Source organism: Somniosus microcephalus, chromosome 6, assembly GCF_052327205.1.
Source record: "Somniosus microcephalus isolate GS21.2 chromosome 6, FLI_Smic_1.0, whole genome shotgun sequence".
Classification (NCBI taxonomy): domain Eukaryota; kingdom Metazoa; phylum Chordata; class Chondrichthyes; order Squaliformes; family Somniosidae; genus Somniosus; species Somniosus microcephalus.
Window position 1 is genome coordinate 227,790,517 of NC_140992.1, and position 18,792 is coordinate 227,809,308.

Genomic DNA, 18,792 nt, shown 5'->3' on the forward strand with positions numbered 1-18,792 from the left:
AGACTAGCAATTATCTAGTCTTCAAAATTAGGCTTTCATTTGAAGAATTTGATTGTGAATGCAGCTCATTGCAGGTGATTGTTAGGTCATTTTTAAAGTTTTGTAAAATTTGATTTCGGATTTCTGCATTCAACTGCACATGTGCGGACTCTGGAAGTTGCTGTCCAATTTACTCCACAATAATGGTGAGCGCTGTTAGCCATACCGTTATTCTTATCGCAAATTCTGGGCCATTATATTGATGAAAGGCTTAGTTATGGGAAAAGCCTAGAGAAACTGGGGTTCTTTCAATAGAGCATAGAAAATTAGGAGGAAATCGGTTGGGGTGTTCAAATTATGGCAGGTTTTGTTAAGATAAGTTGAGGAAAAACTATTTACACTGGTCAGTGAGTCAGTAAATAAAGCATAAATTTAAGGTCATCACCAAAAGAGCGAAGGGAGAGGTTAAGAGAATTTATTTTACGCAGAGGGGAGTTAGAACCTGGAATGTCCTCCCAGAAACAGTGATGGAAGTAGCATCCATAACTTGAAAGTGGCTAAGTATTTTTAAAAGAAAATTTTTAAAGGTACGGGGAAGGACTAAGTGGATAACTCTCTCGGAAGTCTAGCACCAACACGCTGAGCTGATTTAGTTCCTTCTGTGCTATAAATTCTACGATTCATATTTTTTTTGTTTATTGACAAATTCAAGATTTAAGGATTGTCTAATGAAATAAACACTTGTGTAGTATTGTGATAAGTTCGTAGAACTCTGCTTATTTGTTGTTTACAGCCATTATCTAATTTGGGCAGTAAAGGACAAATTGTTCATTCCAGTAAATAAACACTCTTCATGAATGCTGAATTTTTGCCCATTGTTAATAGAAGTGCTTCAGATTAATTTCCCTGTTTCTGCCAAGTAACACCATATTTACGCAGATGCTGTCAAGGTTTTAATAGGTATTACCATAATGTTATACTGCAACACTGTGAGGAGACCATCAGGAGCATTTTCAGTGGGCATGACTGTTGTTCTCTTTGTAGTAGAACATGTATGATTGCTACTTATGCTGTGGCATGAATTAAATTCAAATACAAGTCTTGTTACTAAGCAGCATGGCTTAAAAACAACCACTGCTGAAAGACAGCATCAAATGATAAAAGGATAAAAGATGCACAGAAACGGTGAAAAATACTTGGATGCATCCAAGAATACATTAAAGATAAGAAAGTTAATAAGGGTGCAAAGAAAGCGGGACTGATGTGGCACATAATGTTCAAATTGTCATCATATCCTTGCCATGGTATTTTATATGCACCAGTAACTTTCAGATTGGGCAAATATTGTGAACTGGAACATGTGCCAGTAGTCATGTTTGGGAGGGGTTGGTGTGGGGGAAGATTTACAGCCTGATATAATTTATATTTAATGTAAAGATATTTCACAATGTATTAAACCATTTATCTGATAAAACAATCAAAATCAGTTCCCAAAAAATAACATAAGTGATTCCTTTAGCTTGGGCAAGAAGGTCACCTTTCCAAGAAAACATTATGCAATATCACTATTTTATGAATATCTATATATCATGACTTTCTTCCCAAACAATTGGCACACTCCGATATTCTTAGTTCTATCTTAGCTAAAGGAGAGACTTTCATCTGCTATCCCTGGAATGAATTTGAATGTACAAGTAGGTTAATATTCCAAGATGAAGGGCAGGAAGTAAAAGGAACATTTTCATGAAGTGTGCCATATAGTTCTGATGTTCACTGGAATTGATGGAATACTAGCTCAGATAGGGTAATTTCTGTAATTTTTTTGTATGTGTACTGTGAATGCACTCTTCATGTAAGCAATGCAACTCTTTAAATGAGAAAATAGCAAATCAATATTGACTGCATTGCTCTTTAAGTACATAAGGATTTGAAGTTGAAATAGGTGCCACACCAAGTGCTTTCCAGCAGAAAAAATTTAAAAAGTCATAAAATCACAATTTTGCTCACTTTCTTGAAAAATATCTGCCAATTAAGAACGTAACATAATAAATAGGAGTAGGAGTAGGCCATACGGCCCATCGAGCCTGCGCCGCCATTCAATAAGATCATGGCTGAACTTCTACATCAACTCCACTTTCCAGCCCTATCGCCATATCCTTTAATTCCCTTAAAATCTAGCGATCTCCATCTTGAATATACTCATCGACTCAGCATCCACCGCCCTCTGAGGTAGAGAATTTAAAAGATTCACCACCCTCTGAGTGAAGAAATTTCTTCTCATCTCAGAGTAGATGGCTGACCCTCATCATGAGACTATGACCCCTAGTTCTAGACTCTCCAACCAGGGTAAACAGCCTCTCAGCATCTACCCTGTCAAGCTCCCTAAGAATTTTATACATTTCAATGAGATCACCTCTCAATCTTCTAAAATCCAGAGAATATAGGCCCATTCTACTCAATTTCTCCTCATAGGACAGTGCTCTCATCCTAGTAATCAATCTAGTGAGCCTTTATTGTACCCCCTCTAAAGCAAATATATCCTTCCTTGGGTAAGGAGACCAAAACTGTGCACAGTACTCCAGGTGTGGTCTCACTAAAGCCGTATATAACTGCAGCATGACCTCCTTGCTTTTATACTCCAATCCCCTTGCAATAAAGGCTAACATACCATTTGCCTTCCTAATTGCTGTATCTGAACAGAAAAATTATTGAACAATAGATTGTCCATTGTACTGAAAACATGCAAGGAGAACAAAAGAATTTTCACTTTCCTAGTCAAAGAACCCGTGGTCCTCTTCGATAGAAAAGCTGGAAATTACCATAAGTTGATCTTCCATTAGCCACACAATTTTTATTTTTCAATTTATTTGAAGTCCATTTTACATTATATTATTTTAGATCACTTTTTTTCTACTGGTTATTAAAACTGAAACGTTCTTTAATTGTAATGTGTAAAGTTGCTAATCCTATGATGCTGCAATGACTGCCATGCATTCTAAGAAGCAGTAAATCCACATTGAAAGATTTCCAGATAGAGGGCACTATTTGTGGAACTCTGAAAATTGATGTCCATGCAAGGTTTCACTTGAAGCAGGCAACGGCATTTTTTTCCTAACTACACTCGACAAAGAAATGACAGTTAGTGCACATTAAGTAATTCCTGAAATTTGGAAAAGTGTTACTTGCACACATTACATGTGTTCTTTCCCACCATCTCATCTGTTAACATTTCTCAAATGACATCTGTTTCTTAAACACAGAAGGACCACTAAATGAAAATAAGTATGTTTCTTTTCTCTTCCTCCCCCTCATTTTCATATCTTTCCTTCAACTGAGAAGGTGGGTAGATCATCCATCAATTTCTCCAGCACAATCAATGTGATCACGATGTAGACATTGTTCTTGTCACCTCATAATAAGCATGCCTATGAAGCTGTCCCAGCTGAGATTTAACTAATGCCATTCCAAATTGGCAGTTTGAGCGATGGAAAGCCCTGGGATTTGGAACATGGCCATCTGGAAATTGTTGAGCAGAAGTTTCCTTATTCTGTCAATTATGTTGAACAGAAAAAGCTGAAACTGTCTGGGTATGAAACTAGTAATGTACCAAACAGGATGCCAATTCAATGTACTGTTTCCATTCACTCTTGCTACAAGAGTTTCTGAAAAGAGTGAAACCTTAATCCAAGTATAACTTTTCTTAGTCAATTTGTGTGCATTTATCAAGACCAAGTTATAAATTTAACCCTGCACGACTTGAACAATAAAGGGGTATAAATTTGATTATAAGGCAGTAATCTAATCAAACTCATTAATTTTGAGATCCAAAATTCATCAGCTTATAATCAACACTTGAATCCTTGAAATTACTCCTTTGAATCCATTGTTATTTATGACCTTTGCATCTTTTAATTTTTGTGTGTGTTTGGTTCTATTACTGGTTTAGTGTGCGCAAACAACTCAACATGCTCTGTATACTTGAAGTATGATGATATTTACACAAGAAGCTTAATGGTTGTCCTATCATTGCCGTAGGTTTATTATGAAAGCTTCAGTTAATTATAAAGGATATAGCATTTTCCAGTACATTAAAAGGTATTTTTATTTACATCTACACCCAGTATCTGTCCCAAAGCAAATTTTTAAGGAGTAAAATATTTCAGCCTTTGTGCAAATTAAAATTGTAGTCTTTTTACCAGCTGAATATAAAGTGGAACGAACTAAAAATGTTACACCTCTAAATTCCTTGTTCTGCCACTCTGCAGATTGAGGAGAACTAATTAGAGATAGAAAATGGCTACTGACCTGATCACTGGTTCCATATTATTTTAGATCTGTCATGTGAAATGCCACATGACTGAAAAATTGATTAGTGCATTACTACTGTTAGACAAATGTATCCTTTAAAAGTGAAATTTTGCTTTATTTTCACATCTGGGGATCTTAGCTATAATAGAATTCAGCACTGCGAATTCAGCACTGCAGATTTATCTTGGTTGCATGTATAGATCTTTTATTATTGTGTGATCAGATCTCCTCTTTGGGATAATTCTCCTGTCACTGAATTGTTGCAGAAGTTTAGATTGCTTTATAGTAGGGAGAGGTTTGCTTTTTTATGCTTATCCCTCAAACTGATGAAGGCAGGAGAGAACATTCTTCAATGACGCTTGCATTGTGTTCACTTGCAAGATGCAGCTTGAAAAAATTACATAAGAAAATAATCAATTTGAAAACCAAATTTTTATCTTCTCGCAGGAATGTTAGAATATATGCATCATCTATTTGAATGCACTTTTGCACGTGGAGGTTAATTCTACAGAATCATACAGCCATTTTCAGAGTCACTGCTTTGTATCTGAACCATAGCGCTGGCATACACATCAGCTGTGCAGTGTCTGGATTGAGATGGTGCAAACAATTTTTCATATTACATTTCATGAAATACATATTTTTACCAAAAAGTATTACAGAAAGCAGCTCATTTATATTTTTACTTAATACAAACTATGATGAAATTTTTCTTCTTCGGTGTATATTTGTAGGTGTCAGCAATGGCTCAGTGGAAACAATCTGACCTTTGAGTCTCAAGGTCTTGGTTGCAAGCCCCACTCTAGGATTTGAGAACATAATTAAATTGACACTTCAGTGCAGTACTGAGGGACTACTGCACTGCCAACGGTTCCAACTTTCGAATGAAATGCTAAACCAAGGACCTATCTGCCCCCTCGGGTGGACAAAAAAGATCTCTCGGCACTATTCGAAGAGCAGGGAAGTTCTCTGTGTGCTATTTTTTAATTTGCTCATGGGATGTGGGTGTCGCTGGCAAGGCCAGCATTTATTGCCCATCCCTTACTGCACTTGAGAAGGTGGTGGTGAGCCACCGCCTTGAACCGCTGCAGTCCGTGTGGTGAAGGTACTCCCACAGTGCTATTAGGGAGGGAGTTCCAGGATTTTGACCCAGCGACGATGAAGGAACGGCGATATACTTCCAAGTCAGGATGGTGTGTGACTTGGAGGAGAACTTGGAAGTGATGGCGTTCCCATGCGCCTGCTGCCCTTGTCCTTCTAGGTGGTAGAGATCTTGGGGTTGGGAGGTGCTGCCGAAGAAGCCTTGGCGAGTTGCTGCAGTGCATCTTGTAGATGGTACACACTGCAGCCACGGTACGCCGGTGGTGGAGGGAGTGAATGTTTAAGGTGGTGGATGGTGTGTCAAATCAAGTGGGCTGCTTTGTCCTGTATGGTGTCGAGCTTCAATTAAGTGTTGTTGGAGCACTACTCATCCAGGCAAGTAGAGAGTATTCCATCACACTCGTGACTTGATCCTTGTAGATGGTGGAAAGGCTTTGGGGAGACACTTGCCGCAGGATACCTAGCCTCTGACCTGTTCTTGTTGTCACAGTATTTATGTGGCTGGTCCAGTTAAGGTTCTGGTCAATGGTGACCACCCAGGATGTTGATGTTAATGCTGTTGAATGTCAAGGGGCGGTGGTTAGACTCTCGCTTGTTGGAGATAGTCATTGCCTGGCACTTCTGTAGCGCACATGTTACTTGCCATTTATCAGCCCAAGCCTGAATGTCATCCAGGTCTTGCTGCATGCGGGCATGGACTGTTTCATTATCTGAGGAGTTGCAAATGGCACTGAACACTGTGCAGTCATCAGCAAATATCACCACTTATGTCCTTATGATGAAGGAAAAGTCATTGATAAAGCAGCTGAAGATGGTTGGGCCTAGGACACTGCCCTGAGGAACTCCTGCACCGATGTCCTGGGGCTGTGATGATTGACCTCCAACCACCACAGCCATCTTCCTTTGTGCTAGGTATGACTCCAGCCAATGGAGCGTTTTCCCCTGATTCCATTGACTTCAGTTTTACTAGGGCTCCTTGATGCCACCCTCGGTCAAATGCTGCCTTGATGTCAAAAGCAGTCACTCTCACCTCACCTCTGGAATTCAGCTCTTTTGTCCATGTTTGGACCAAGGCTGTAATAAGGCCTGGAGCCAAGTGGTCCTGGCAGAACCCAAACTGGACATCGGTGAGCAGGTTATTGGTGAGTAAGTGCCGTTTGATAGCATTGTCAATGACACCTTCCATCACTTTGCTGATACTGGCCAACCTTTATCCCTCAAACAACATCATAAAAACAGATTAACTGGTCATAATCGCATTGCTGTTTATGGGAGCTTGTTGTGAATGAATTGACTCCCATGTTTGCCAACAGAACAGGATAACCACACGTCAAAAGTAATTCATTGGCTGTAAAATATTTGAGACATACTAAAGACGTGTAAGGTGCTATATAAATGCAAGCTTTTTCTTCTTTCGATATGGCAATATGCATTTGGTATGGTTTCCACTGGCTAGTAAATGTAAAAGTTACAGCTTAAAGACACAGATACTGTAAAAGCCAGTATCTAACTTGTACTTATGTTTAAGTATACATAGTTTATGTTTGAGCACTTTGGCAAAAGACCTGAAATATTGTTTGTCTAATCATGTGTTTAAACTTTATTCCAGACTTATTTCTTACCACCAAGGATGCCGGGGAAATTCACTTTGAGATATGGGAAAACAAGGTATTCCATAATGGTTTTGAATTTCTTAGTAACAGAAGTGGTTGGGCAATGGAAAAATGTGACACTGATGGATTACGGTGGCATTATAAGGTTGGACCACAGGCTCCCTATTGGTTAAGGTGGAGAGAGCTTTGCTTTGCTTCTAATTGTGCTATATCTGCCCTGGGGTGTTTGCTGACACTAGAACCGTGAAATGGAGAAGTGTTATATCCCACAGCACTAACGTTTCTCACCTTAATGAGCACAAAATTGAATTAAAAAAAATATTATTTTTAAATCCAAGCATCACTCTAACCCTTTGTGATATTAGGTCAACTAATAATAATTCAACTTTATTGTCATTGTACAATGCACAAGTACATGAACAACGAAATGTGATCTTGCAAGCTCCCATGAGTCCAGTACAAATAACATTAACATTAAACGTAAATAGCACCGTCCTGGGAGAAGCAAAGCCGCTGCGTCTGTGCGCGCCGCCATTCCATTTCCACCATTCCTCCTGTCCGACAATCTTCAGCCCAACGCCCGGGCCTGCTCACCAACCACCCCTCCTCGGGGCTCCTTCCATGACCTTCTACACCTGGTCTTCCCTGATGGTCACCCCTCCAGGTACTAAGCAGGCCTGGCTCTGCTTAGCTTCCAAGCCTTGCCAGTGACCCTGTCCCTAGTCCCAGGAACAGGAATATGTATTAACCTTTTTGCATAGGTTTGTTGAAGTGAATTGCAATATTGATGATGATCTTCAGAGATTAATCTTCCTTCCTTTTGAATAATTGTGGCAAAATTTCAGTCGGGTTGTAGACATCATCTTCATATTCAGTGTTCTTTGTGAAATTCATTATTTCCTAATCAAACATGTCTGAAGCTCGTTAGACTTTCTTCTAAATCAGAGATGATAAAAAGTGTGTTATCAGCTTAGAAACTTCCTATTGAAATGTATTCAGGGAACACTACAAAACTGATATCAATAAAAATGAAATTCAAGCAAATTTCTTGATAAAGAATGGCAGGAAATGTGGATATTGACTTGTACATCTCCACCTGTAATTTAAGTGCAATTACAATTATTAAGCATATACAAATATATTTTTTCCCAATTGCACCCTGACCCCTGAAGAGAGTGTGGAGAAATGAGCCTATCCCTCTATGCGTTATATTTTGAAACTGCCTTAAAGTTTACTATTATTGAACCAATAAAGAGACTTACCAATTTGCCACTATGTTAACACTTGGGGGAGAAAATCAGTTGGTTAGCACCTGGCGGGGGCGCTAACAGGGCGGTGAGGCAGTAGCGCCGCGGCGAGGCAAATCCAGCGGCGCACGCCAAATTCACCGCCGCTACGAGTCTGATCTACCAAATTGAGTATCACCCCCTGCCTTAGCGCCTCGCCCTGACAGCAACAGGGAGAAGAGGCGTGAAGTAGTTGGTCGCCGGCTCTAGGGGCACTACTTAAAAAATCATGAATAATGAGTCTCGGCTGTCAGGTTAGTGCAGTTAGTGCAGTTTCACTGCTTTCTTGTCAGTTGGTGTGCGACCACAGACAGGGAATCCTCAACGTGAATGCCCGCTATCCTGGCAGCAGCCACGATGCCTTCATCCTGTGCCAGACCGGTGTTCCAGCACTCTTCCAGCCACCACATCAAGCTCGCGGCTAGTTGGTCAGAGACAAGGAGTATCCGCTCTCCACCTGGCTCACGGTTCCCCTCCGCAACCCCAACACTCCTGTACAGCATTCATATAATGAGAGCCATGCTGTCACCAGGACCATCATTGAGCAGACCGCTGCCTTGACCACTCTGGAGGAGCCCTCTATCCCATTTTGTCGTGGTGTGATGCATGCTCCATAATCTGGCCATCATGAGGGCCCAGTCATTGCCAGCAGGGATTGCGGGACCACCTCAGGAGGAGGAGGAGGAAGAGAAGGAGGAACAGGAGCGAGGGAGGAGGCAGCCACTCAAATGACCTTATGGAAGGGAGGTCTGTGACTGCCTCATCAGACTGCGGTTCCAGTAAATTCAACCCCAGATCCCCGTTGCTCACCACATCCCCATCATTCCATCCCTGCTGCAGACCATATCCCAGCATACAGCTGAAATGAGAGACAGTACAAAATGATCCAAAGTGAATTAATAAATTTATCAATAATCAGTGAACACATCTTTACAACAACAATATTTACTATTCACCCTTGTGCAACCCCTTAGTGCCTCTTGTTACTGTGCCTTTGCCTACTCTAATGCTCCTACGAAGTGTTGTTCCAGTGGCTGCAGCATGGCTGGTGGAAGGCTGCTGAGTGTCCGTGCGGGAGACTTCAGATGGCCTTGCAGAACGCCCTCGATCAGCTCTGGGCCTGGAAGGCCCGGCTGTAGCATGGGCGGCAGCAGTCTGGGCTAGCTGGATGACAGGCAGCGACAAGGGCAATGGCGGAGTGGCAGTGGTGGGAGCAGGAATGCTGTCATCGTGAGAGAGGACAGCAGCTTCCTGACCCACTGCCACTTAGTGCATTACAGCACTAAGATGTTGCGTCGCTTCCACCTGTGCTGCAATGGAAGCTGCCAAATCGCCCATCACATGCGGTATCAGGTCTGGGCCACCACGGTCTCCAAGAGTCTACCATCCTTTCCAGACTGGAAATGATGGGCTCCATGGTGTGTGCAGAGCTTTGTGCAGTGTTGGAGGTGGACTCCTCCACGCTCCTTACCATTGCCGACAGACTCCGGCACCCTTGCCATTGCACCTATGATCTCCGTGTGCATGGCCATCATCCTTGTTCTAAAGGCCTCCCCATCGAGGTCCTCATCTGAGTCCTGTGCAGCTGAATTCACGCACGAACTCGCCCTCCGGGGAGCTGGCTCCCGAGCTATTCTTTCCCCCTGGCCTTGCTGCAGCCCGCTCATTTCCGGTGCCTCACCCTGTGCAGTCCCACTACTATACTAGCCTCTAAAGAACGTGTAGTGCCAGTATCTGAGCTGGTTCCTGCAAGTGAGACATACAGTGATGCATTGTGTTCTTCCTCCTCCTCTTCTCCCACATCGCTCTCAACGGTGCCCTCAGGGACAGGCTGCTCCGATGCTTGCTGATTATCTGAAAGCATAAAGGCACAAAAGATGGGTTAAGGTGAGGGAAGGGGGGCAGGAAGGGAGAAATGCATGCATACAGCATGATTAGCTAGAAAGTGCAAAAGGCTTGTGGGATGTGAGAAGGAGGAGTAGGGATGAACATACCATTGTTGTCCCGAAAGGGGGCCACGGTGCCCACCACCTGACGCCCAATGATCTTCAGCACTCTATTTTCCAGCGCAGACAGTGGTTGGGTGTCAGCTTGTCCCCCGCCTGCGTGCTCCTGTTCCCTCCTGCTGTGAGCCACCTTGGCTTGCAAGAGAAAGGAAAGTGTATGAGTGATTGTAGAGCAATGTGTTTGGGTGATGTGCCTGTCATAGTTGAATAGCTGTTAGTGTGTGCAAGGTGTGAGATGTGGGTATGAGTGTTGGTAGGTAGAGATTGTTGGTGGGTGAGTGCTGGGGGTTTGGTGCTTTGGCCAGTGTGTGCAGGCTGTGTTTCAGATGGTGATATGTAGCATTTGTTGAGGAATTGACTCACCCTGACCACCCAAGTGAGGTCATTAAAATTCTTCCTGCACTGTGCATGGGTCTTGGGGACTACAGTGCTCCCTGAGACCTGATGGGCAACCTCCCTCCACATGGCATGGAAGACTTGCGGCTAGGGCCTCCTGCCACTTGCTGGGTAGAGCACTGCCCTCCGTCTCTCCACATCGGACACCAGCCCCTCCAAGCTTGGCCCAAAAATCTGCGGGCTCTCTCCCTGATGCGTGGATCTGCCATGAGTACAGCTGGTTGAGTCGTCTGGCTCCTTAGACTTGGCCTGCTCCTGCTTGCTACAGCAGGTTCACAGGCAGCAATGCTGAGAATGAGGTTCTGCAGCATGAATGAACCTCCCCTTTAAGAACTGGAAAGAGCCTGTGGCAATGATTAGACTGCACCTGATATTGGTTAGCGCTTTGAGTGTAACGCCACTGAGCTAGGCCGTTAGTGTTTGATTTAGCGCTCCCATCCTTTCTTTGAGCAATGACACTGAATTTTGCGTGCAGCGAGATTCATTAGCGACTGGTGCTAAACCTCAGACTTTTCCAGAGTTAGCGTGCACTCCTGGGCTATAATGAATCTCTCCACCTTGGTATTGTAATAGATCCTGATGTCTTAATTTATTTAGTAACTGTTACCATTACTAATACATCCATCGTAATATCATTCAATGTGATAGACTATGTAGTATTCAGCCAAGGTTATATGGAGCATGTCAGTGAGATATGGTCAACTGAAGAGAATTTTATACATGCCATATTTTGGGGCAGGGTAAATTAGATACTGTAACAATTTGTCTGCTGTAAATTCGAGCCCAATGTGCAATTTAGGTTCTTTGTCCTTCTGTCATGTTATATGTGTGATTTTGCAGGTGGTTTTATGTCCTAACAATACAGTATTGGCAATCGTGTATACAACTTCTGTTAGGTTACATTAAAATGGCATTGAAGAATAATGAGAGGACATACAGACTAAATTGTGAAGCTTTAAAATAAGCAGAGAAGCTTAAGGGTTCAAATGCACAAATCTTTACAAGTGAGAGAACAAATTGATAAAACTGTTAAACAAAGCATTTGAGGTCCTTGGTTTCATAAATAGGGGTATAGAGTACAAAAGCAAAGAGCTAATGCTAAAATGAGACAAATCATTTGTTAGGTCACAGTTACAATATTGTGTCCAGTTTTGGGCACCTTACTTTATGAAGAATGTCAAGACCATGCAAAGGGATCAGAAGAGATTCACTGAGAGGGTCCTAGGGTTGAGAGCCTTCAATTATGAGGAAAGACTACAGAAATTGGATTAATTGGATGAAATTGAATAAAGAAAGTTAAGAGACGATCTGATAGTGGTGTTTGAAATAATGAAGAGTTCTGATAGGTAAATTGTGAAATCCGATTTCCACTCGTCAGTATCTCTCGGAAATAAATTTAAGAATAAAGGGGAGAGATTAAGAGATATTTTAACACAAATGTTTGTTAGAATATGAATTGCCCTACCAGAAATGGTGGCAGAAGCAGAATCCTTAATAGCTTTTAAAAGTTAAGTGGATAAATATTTGAAAAAAAGTTAACCGGATCTGGAAAAAGGACGGGGGAATGAGACTAAGTTTATCAGGTCGTTCAGAGTGCCAACGCAGGTGTGATGGGTTGTAAAATTCTATAATTTTATGGCAACATTTTATAGCTTCAATCTTGTAAATTATACTCAAAATTCTAGAGTTTGCCCACTACTGCTGTTGAACTATTCTTGTATGATTTATTTGTATGTTGGGGAATGAGCTTGCATGGAAACATGTTTCCTTATCTACCTGCAGAATGGCCTTCCTCATTCTTTGATCATATCCAAAACTGTCTCATTTCTAGAAAAGCAAAATACTGCGGATGCTGGAAATCTGACCTAAAAACAGAAAATGCTGGAAATACTCAGCAGGTCAGGCAGCATCTGTAGAGAGAGGGGAAAAACAGAGTTAACGTTTCAGGTCAATGACCTTTCGTCAGAACTGGAAGAAGTTCACGATAGGTTTCCCCTTGCTCTCACCTTCCACCCCACCAGCCTCCACATTCAACGAATCATCCTCCGCCACCACCACATGATGCCACCACCAAACACCTCTTTTCCCCCCCCCTCCCCTTCCCTTTCAACATTCTAAAGGGACCGTTCCCTCTGCAACACCCTGGTCCATTCTTCCAACACCCGCTCCCCTTCCCATGGCATCTTCCTGTGCCAGCGCAGGAGATGCAACACCTGCCCTTTCACCTCCTCCCTTTCCACCGTCCAGGGCCTCAAACACACCTTCCAGGAGAAATAGCGATTTACTTGTACTACTTTCAATTTAGTATACTGTATTCACTGCTCACGATGCGGTATCCTGTACATTGGGGAGACCAAACGCAGATTGGGTGATCGCTTTGCTGAACACCTCCAGTCGGTCCGCAAGCATGATGCTGAGATTCCAGTCGTTTACCATTTTAATTCTCCGTCCCACTCCCACTCCCACTCTGACCTCTGCCTCCAAACTATTCCAATGAAGCTCAACGGAACCTTGAGGAACAGTACTTCATCTGTCTGTTAGACACTTTACAACTTTCCAGACTCAACATTGATTTCAATAACTTCTGATCATAACCACTGCTCCCATTTTTTTCGAACAGCTGGTGCTAGTAATGCTTCTGCTGTTGCCATTTACAGCTCCTCTAGACCCATCTTTTGTTTCATTACTTGTCCCATTACCACCCCCTTTTCCCTTTTGTCATTTAATTGTTCCTGCCTTCCACTCTATTATAGACCTCCCCTTTTGTTCTTTCCTTTGCTCCTCCTCCCCCTTATTTCCCTACCCCTCGACTTGCATAAAAACTGTTAAATTTCCAACTTCTTACAGCTCTGGCGGAAGGTCATCGACCTGAAATGTTAATTTTGTTTCTCTCTCCACTGATGCTGCTTGACCTGCTGAGTATTTCCAGCATTTCTGTTTTTGTCTCAGTTCTACCTCTTTTTCCTCTCTAATGTGGAGCAATTTATGCTTTTACTTTTTAGTGTGCATGTGCTTGCCACTTCATATTAACTCATTACATTCAATGGCATTACCATCACCAGGTCCCCCATCAACATCCTGGGGGGTCACCATTATCCAGAAACTGAACTGGACCAGCCACATAAATGCTGTGGCTACAAAAGCAGGTCAGAGGCTGGGTATTCTTTGGTGAGTGGCTCACCACCTGACTCTCCAAATCCTCTCCACCATCTACAAGGCACAAGTCAGGAGTATGATGGAATACTCCCCACTTGCCTGCATGGGTGCAGCTCCAACAACGCTCAAGAAGCTCAACGCTATTCAGGACAAAGCAGTTCACTTGATCTGCAGCTCATCCGCTAGCTTAAATATCCACTCCCTCCACCATCGGTGTACCGTGGCTGCAGTGTGTACTATCCAAAGGATGCACTACTGCAACTCACCAAGGCTGCTTTGGCAGCACCTCCAAACACTCGACATTCACCACCTAGAAGGACAATGGCAGCATGTGTGTGGGAATATTATCATCTCCAAGTTCCCTTTCAAGTCACATACCATCCTGTCTTGGACATTGTTGCTGGGTCAAAATCCTGGAACTCCTTACCTAACAGCATTGTGGGAGCACCTTCACCACATGGATTGCAGTGGTTCAAGAAAAAGGCCCACCACATACTTCTGTAGCAACGCCCACATCAGGACTTTTAAAAAAAAATTACTTTTGCCATCTCCTCCAAAAAAAAATACTGATGTGTAAATTCAGAATGAAGATTTTATAAGACTCTCCTGACTATTACAAGGCTTAATAAATATTAATAGAACACAGTGTCTCATAATTTCCTTTGTATGAATCCTAGTTGCAAGTGAAGAGTGAGCTATGTTCAAAGCAAGAACTTGCATGTTTATAGTGGCTCATCACATATTCAAGATATGCCAAAGTGCTTCACAGCCAATAGATAACTTTTTTTGAAGAGTAGTCTCTGTTGAGATGTGGCAGCCAGTTTGTGCTCTGCAAGGTCCCACAAACAGCAGATAATGATGATTGGATAATCTGCATTTAGTGGTGTTGGTTGAAGGGAGGAATGTTATCCAGGATACCAGGGGAACTTCCTGCTCTTCTTTGATTAGTGCTGTAGGATTCTTTTCATCCACTTGAACAGGAAGACTGAACCTTGGTTTAATATGTCATTCAAAAGTTGGCACCATCTCAAGGTAGCATTCCCTCAGTACTGCACTCAACAATCAACCTAGTGGGACTTGAACCCACCAGTTTATGACACAGATGTGAGTGTTACCAAGTGAGTCAAGCTGCCCAGAATGAAGACTATACCAAAGGCTGATATTGCAACATGTTTTAAAATTATATGTACTGGATTAATATTAAAAAAAATTAAGCAATCTGTATAATTTTGTTGATTGAGGAAAAATTATCTTTTCTATTTAAAAATAAATGATAAAGCAACACACTAACAGTACAGAGACCACTGTTAAAATGGTACAAATATGCAGCCAGGAGAATGTTTCTTTGTAATCAGTTATTCATAAACTTACTCCCAACAGGATGGAAATTTCTCAAAAGCTCCTGCCCCATATGACATGAAAAAGCCTGCAAATGCCAAGAAAATTGGGCAATCTGCTTTTGCTGATTTTGGTAAGATTTTCTCGTCCTTTTCCTGCTCTTTGCTCAAAAATGTCGTCCTAAGTGCAAAAAATGGGAGCAAGTTTGCTTTGCCGAACAGAAGTCTTTCTCTGATTTTGTTTTAACAGCAAATAATTGGAATAAACAGAGCTTTTTCTAACTACTCTTTGCATCCAGCATGCTCTTCTAAACTACACAAGACTCTTTATCTGCTTTTTGGTCTTGTAAAGTAAATGGTAAAATTAATCCTTTCTTGTCTTTTAATTTTAGTAGATTATACCGTGTACATGCTAATTCAGCCAGCTTTTTTGGCATTTTACACTTGTAAGTTAAGTGCTGCTTATTACTTCTTCATGTCTTCTATAATATCCCTTGAGCCTCCTCATTACCTACCCAGCAGTTCCAGCATCTATTAACTGTCTTGATATGCTTTTCTGTTATGGTGGATAGTTGTGTTCTTGTCCATCACCAGCTCCCTTGTATTTTCCTCAGCAGGTAGCTTACAGCAAGAGTTATGCTGATTATTATGCAGTGTCACATGCTGGCTCCCTTTCAAACTTTAATAATTTCATAGCCGTTTCTATCAAAAACCTTTTTAGCATAGATGTAATCCAATTATCCCTCAACCAACATGGAATTAAGAAGGTATCATCACAAATTAAAATATAATTTTTGAAATTGGCATTGGAAGTATAACCTGTAGAAAGCACAACAGTGATATTACCTTTTATATTGTATTATATGGAAAGCACGGTTGCTTGCAAAGCAATTTTATTTTAAAATAGGATAGGATATAATATACCAGTAAATGATAGGTGCAACAAAAAGATATTTTTGAAGCAACTGAGAAAAGTAATCAAATAGATTTACCATTTGAATATTGGCTCCCATGGGGGCAATTTACAACTTCTGGTTGCCCATTTTACACTAGAAAAATGGGTGCGAGGCCTCTGCATTTTGGGTGGGGCTCTCACTCACCTAATTTATGACAATAGTGTACCCGATGCCATTTTGAGTGGATGTAAGCAACATTAGTCAATTTGCTGTGCATGCCTGCATCAAGCAGATTATGGATGTGCTCTTTGCCAAAGCAAATAGTTCCATCTGCTTCCCTATGGAGCCAGAAAAGTAGAAAGACAAGGTTCTGGGCTTCACTGGGATTGCAGCCTGCACCCATATGGCTTTGTGTTCTCCACATCAAGACCCCTGAGCATATATGCATATTAAGGACTTCCACTTGCTGAATATGCAGCTGGTGTGCGACGACAGGCAATGCATCATGCAGGTCTGTGCCCAGTTTCTTGACAGTTGCCTTCATCCTTCGCCAGTCATCAATTCCCACCTATCTTCCACCCAGACCATCGAGTGGTATACTGAGTGATTGGCAACAAGGGCTATCCTCTGAACACATGGTACCTGTCAGGAACCTACGTGTAGATAGAGAGGAACGATGCAATCTAAGATCACAGCCACCACTCTACAATAGGTCAAATGATCAATCTCTTACTTGGAAACCAATGTTGGAATAGTCTTTTAACTTGACCAGCTGTCTATAGTTTCTTAGCTAATTTATTCAGAAGAACTTTCTATCACAGTGCTCATCTGTCAGTGACTTACAAATCACATCATAGTAGTCAGCTGATTTGGGGCTGCAGTATTTTATGCCATCAACTCTTGTGGCCATTTTTGTTTGTTGGGAATATGTAGACTCTGAGGCCTAGAAATTGGGTTGGGGCGCAAAAGTCGCCTGAGCGCAGGATTTAGCGCAGCGTTCGAGGCTTTAGCGATCGTCAGATATTCAGTTTCATTGCTCCTCGAGGGACACGGGGCGAGGCTCGAGGCGCTCCGCGTCCCTCTTAGGGCGCTGAAACTGAATATCGCAGTGCAACGTGCCGCAGCACCACACGCTGCGGCACGGCACGCTGCGGTACTGCAGGCCTTCCTCCCACTGTTAAGGGGGAGGGGCCTGCAACAGCGCGATCCCCGCTCGCGAGTGCCGGCGAATGAGCCCGGCACCAAGGAGAAGTGCCGGGCTCTCGGGAAACAGCTGGCAATGCCGCGGGGGGGGTGGTGGTTAGGAGGCCGGGGACGGAGGTGCTGGCAGGCGGCCGCCCCGCACCTCCACCTTAACTTGCGCCGCTGCCGGCACAGTAAGGCCCCGTGAACCGGGCGCGGGGCGTTCGCTACCAAATATCGCGAATGGGGCGCTGCGCACACCGATGACGTCATAGGTGGCGGCGCAGCGCAAATGCTTAACGCCACCATTAGTGCCCCTGCTGAATATCGCGGGAGATGCAGCCAGTGGCGCTACAGCCACTGACTGCCTCTTTAGGCGCTAACAGGTGGCGCTACTCACCCAATTTCTCCCCCTAAGTACATGACAAAGAGCACTATACACAGATGCCAATAGGCTAAAGTAAACTTGCAGGCAATGCTGACCTGAGAAGCCTCACCCAGAGAATTATGTTTGGAAGGTTATGCAAACTTCCTGCAATCCAAGGTTGAGATTCTGTCACAGTAATGGAATTGCATTTATTACCCTGCTGCTGAGCATCAAGATACCAGTGAAGAGATATGACTAGATACTTATTTTATGGCTTTCCTGAGGTAGAGATTCTGCAAGAAACTGTCATGTGCTCTTAGACACAGAAAGGAGCACAGATATAACATTAAGTAGATGTAGGTGTTGTTTTGTTGCTGGCATGAGAGCATTCTGCTACAGTGCTTGCTTATTTAGGCTATTTAAGCATGACATCTTTTTCATGCTAATTATTGGTCCCACTGAGACAGTCTCTGTTCATCTGCAATGCTTGTCCCCAAGGCATTATTTTCATTTAATTAGCAAAACTAATTTCCTGGGAACAGGCTTGACACCAGAACTGTGTACTCAATTGTTTACCCATAATTCTGAGACAGAAAATAGCTTGGCAACCCTAGTGACCTGAATGAGCAAGCACACAAGCTCATTTGAAAAATGAACAGGAATTACTTAACAAAAAGTAGTTTGTTCCCTTGTAAGAAAAACATCAGTTGTTGTAAAACTGATTATCCAGAATAATGTAATCCAGCATTTTCAGAAGACCTTCGTTTATAACCGTTCCAGTCTGAAAATACTGTCATGGTGATGAGGATATTCTGTATATGTCTTCAATAATGACCATAAAAACATTCAGTTCAATTCAAATATCTTTATTTTTATGAGGTTTAATTCTAAATTAATTCAGTTCAGCTTGAGTGCATAATATTGCCCCAAGGCCAACTCGGTTTAGTAAAAGTAACCTTTTCATTTACAGGTCCACTATAAGTAAAGCAATTTGAAATATTTTTACTTTGTAACATGTTTTGAAATAGATGTCGATGAATTGTTTATGCTTGTGCATACCTAAACTGAACAAATGTACTCCCTTGATTTTAAACAAAGAAAAATGGCAATTTTGCATGTGCCAAAACCAGGAAGGTTGATGTCGAATAAGTCTACATCAACCCTG

General features: G+C 42.4%; 1 protein-coding gene across 1 annotated transcript in view; it reads left to right on the top strand.

Annotated features, from left to right (window-relative positions):
• itfg1 (integrin alpha FG-GAP repeat containing 1) overlaps nucleotides 1-18,792 on the top strand; it is a 215,720-nt gene that overhangs the window by 74,791 nt on the left and 122,137 nt on the right. Inside the window, exons 7-8 of the mRNA XM_085991513.1 lie at nucleotides 6,998-7,056; nucleotides 15,226-15,316. Of these exons, the coding sequence (XP_085847639.1) occupies nucleotides 6,998-7,056; nucleotides 15,226-15,316 (150 nt within the window). The remainder of the gene's footprint in view (nucleotides 1-6,997; nucleotides 7,057-15,225; nucleotides 15,317-18,792) is intronic.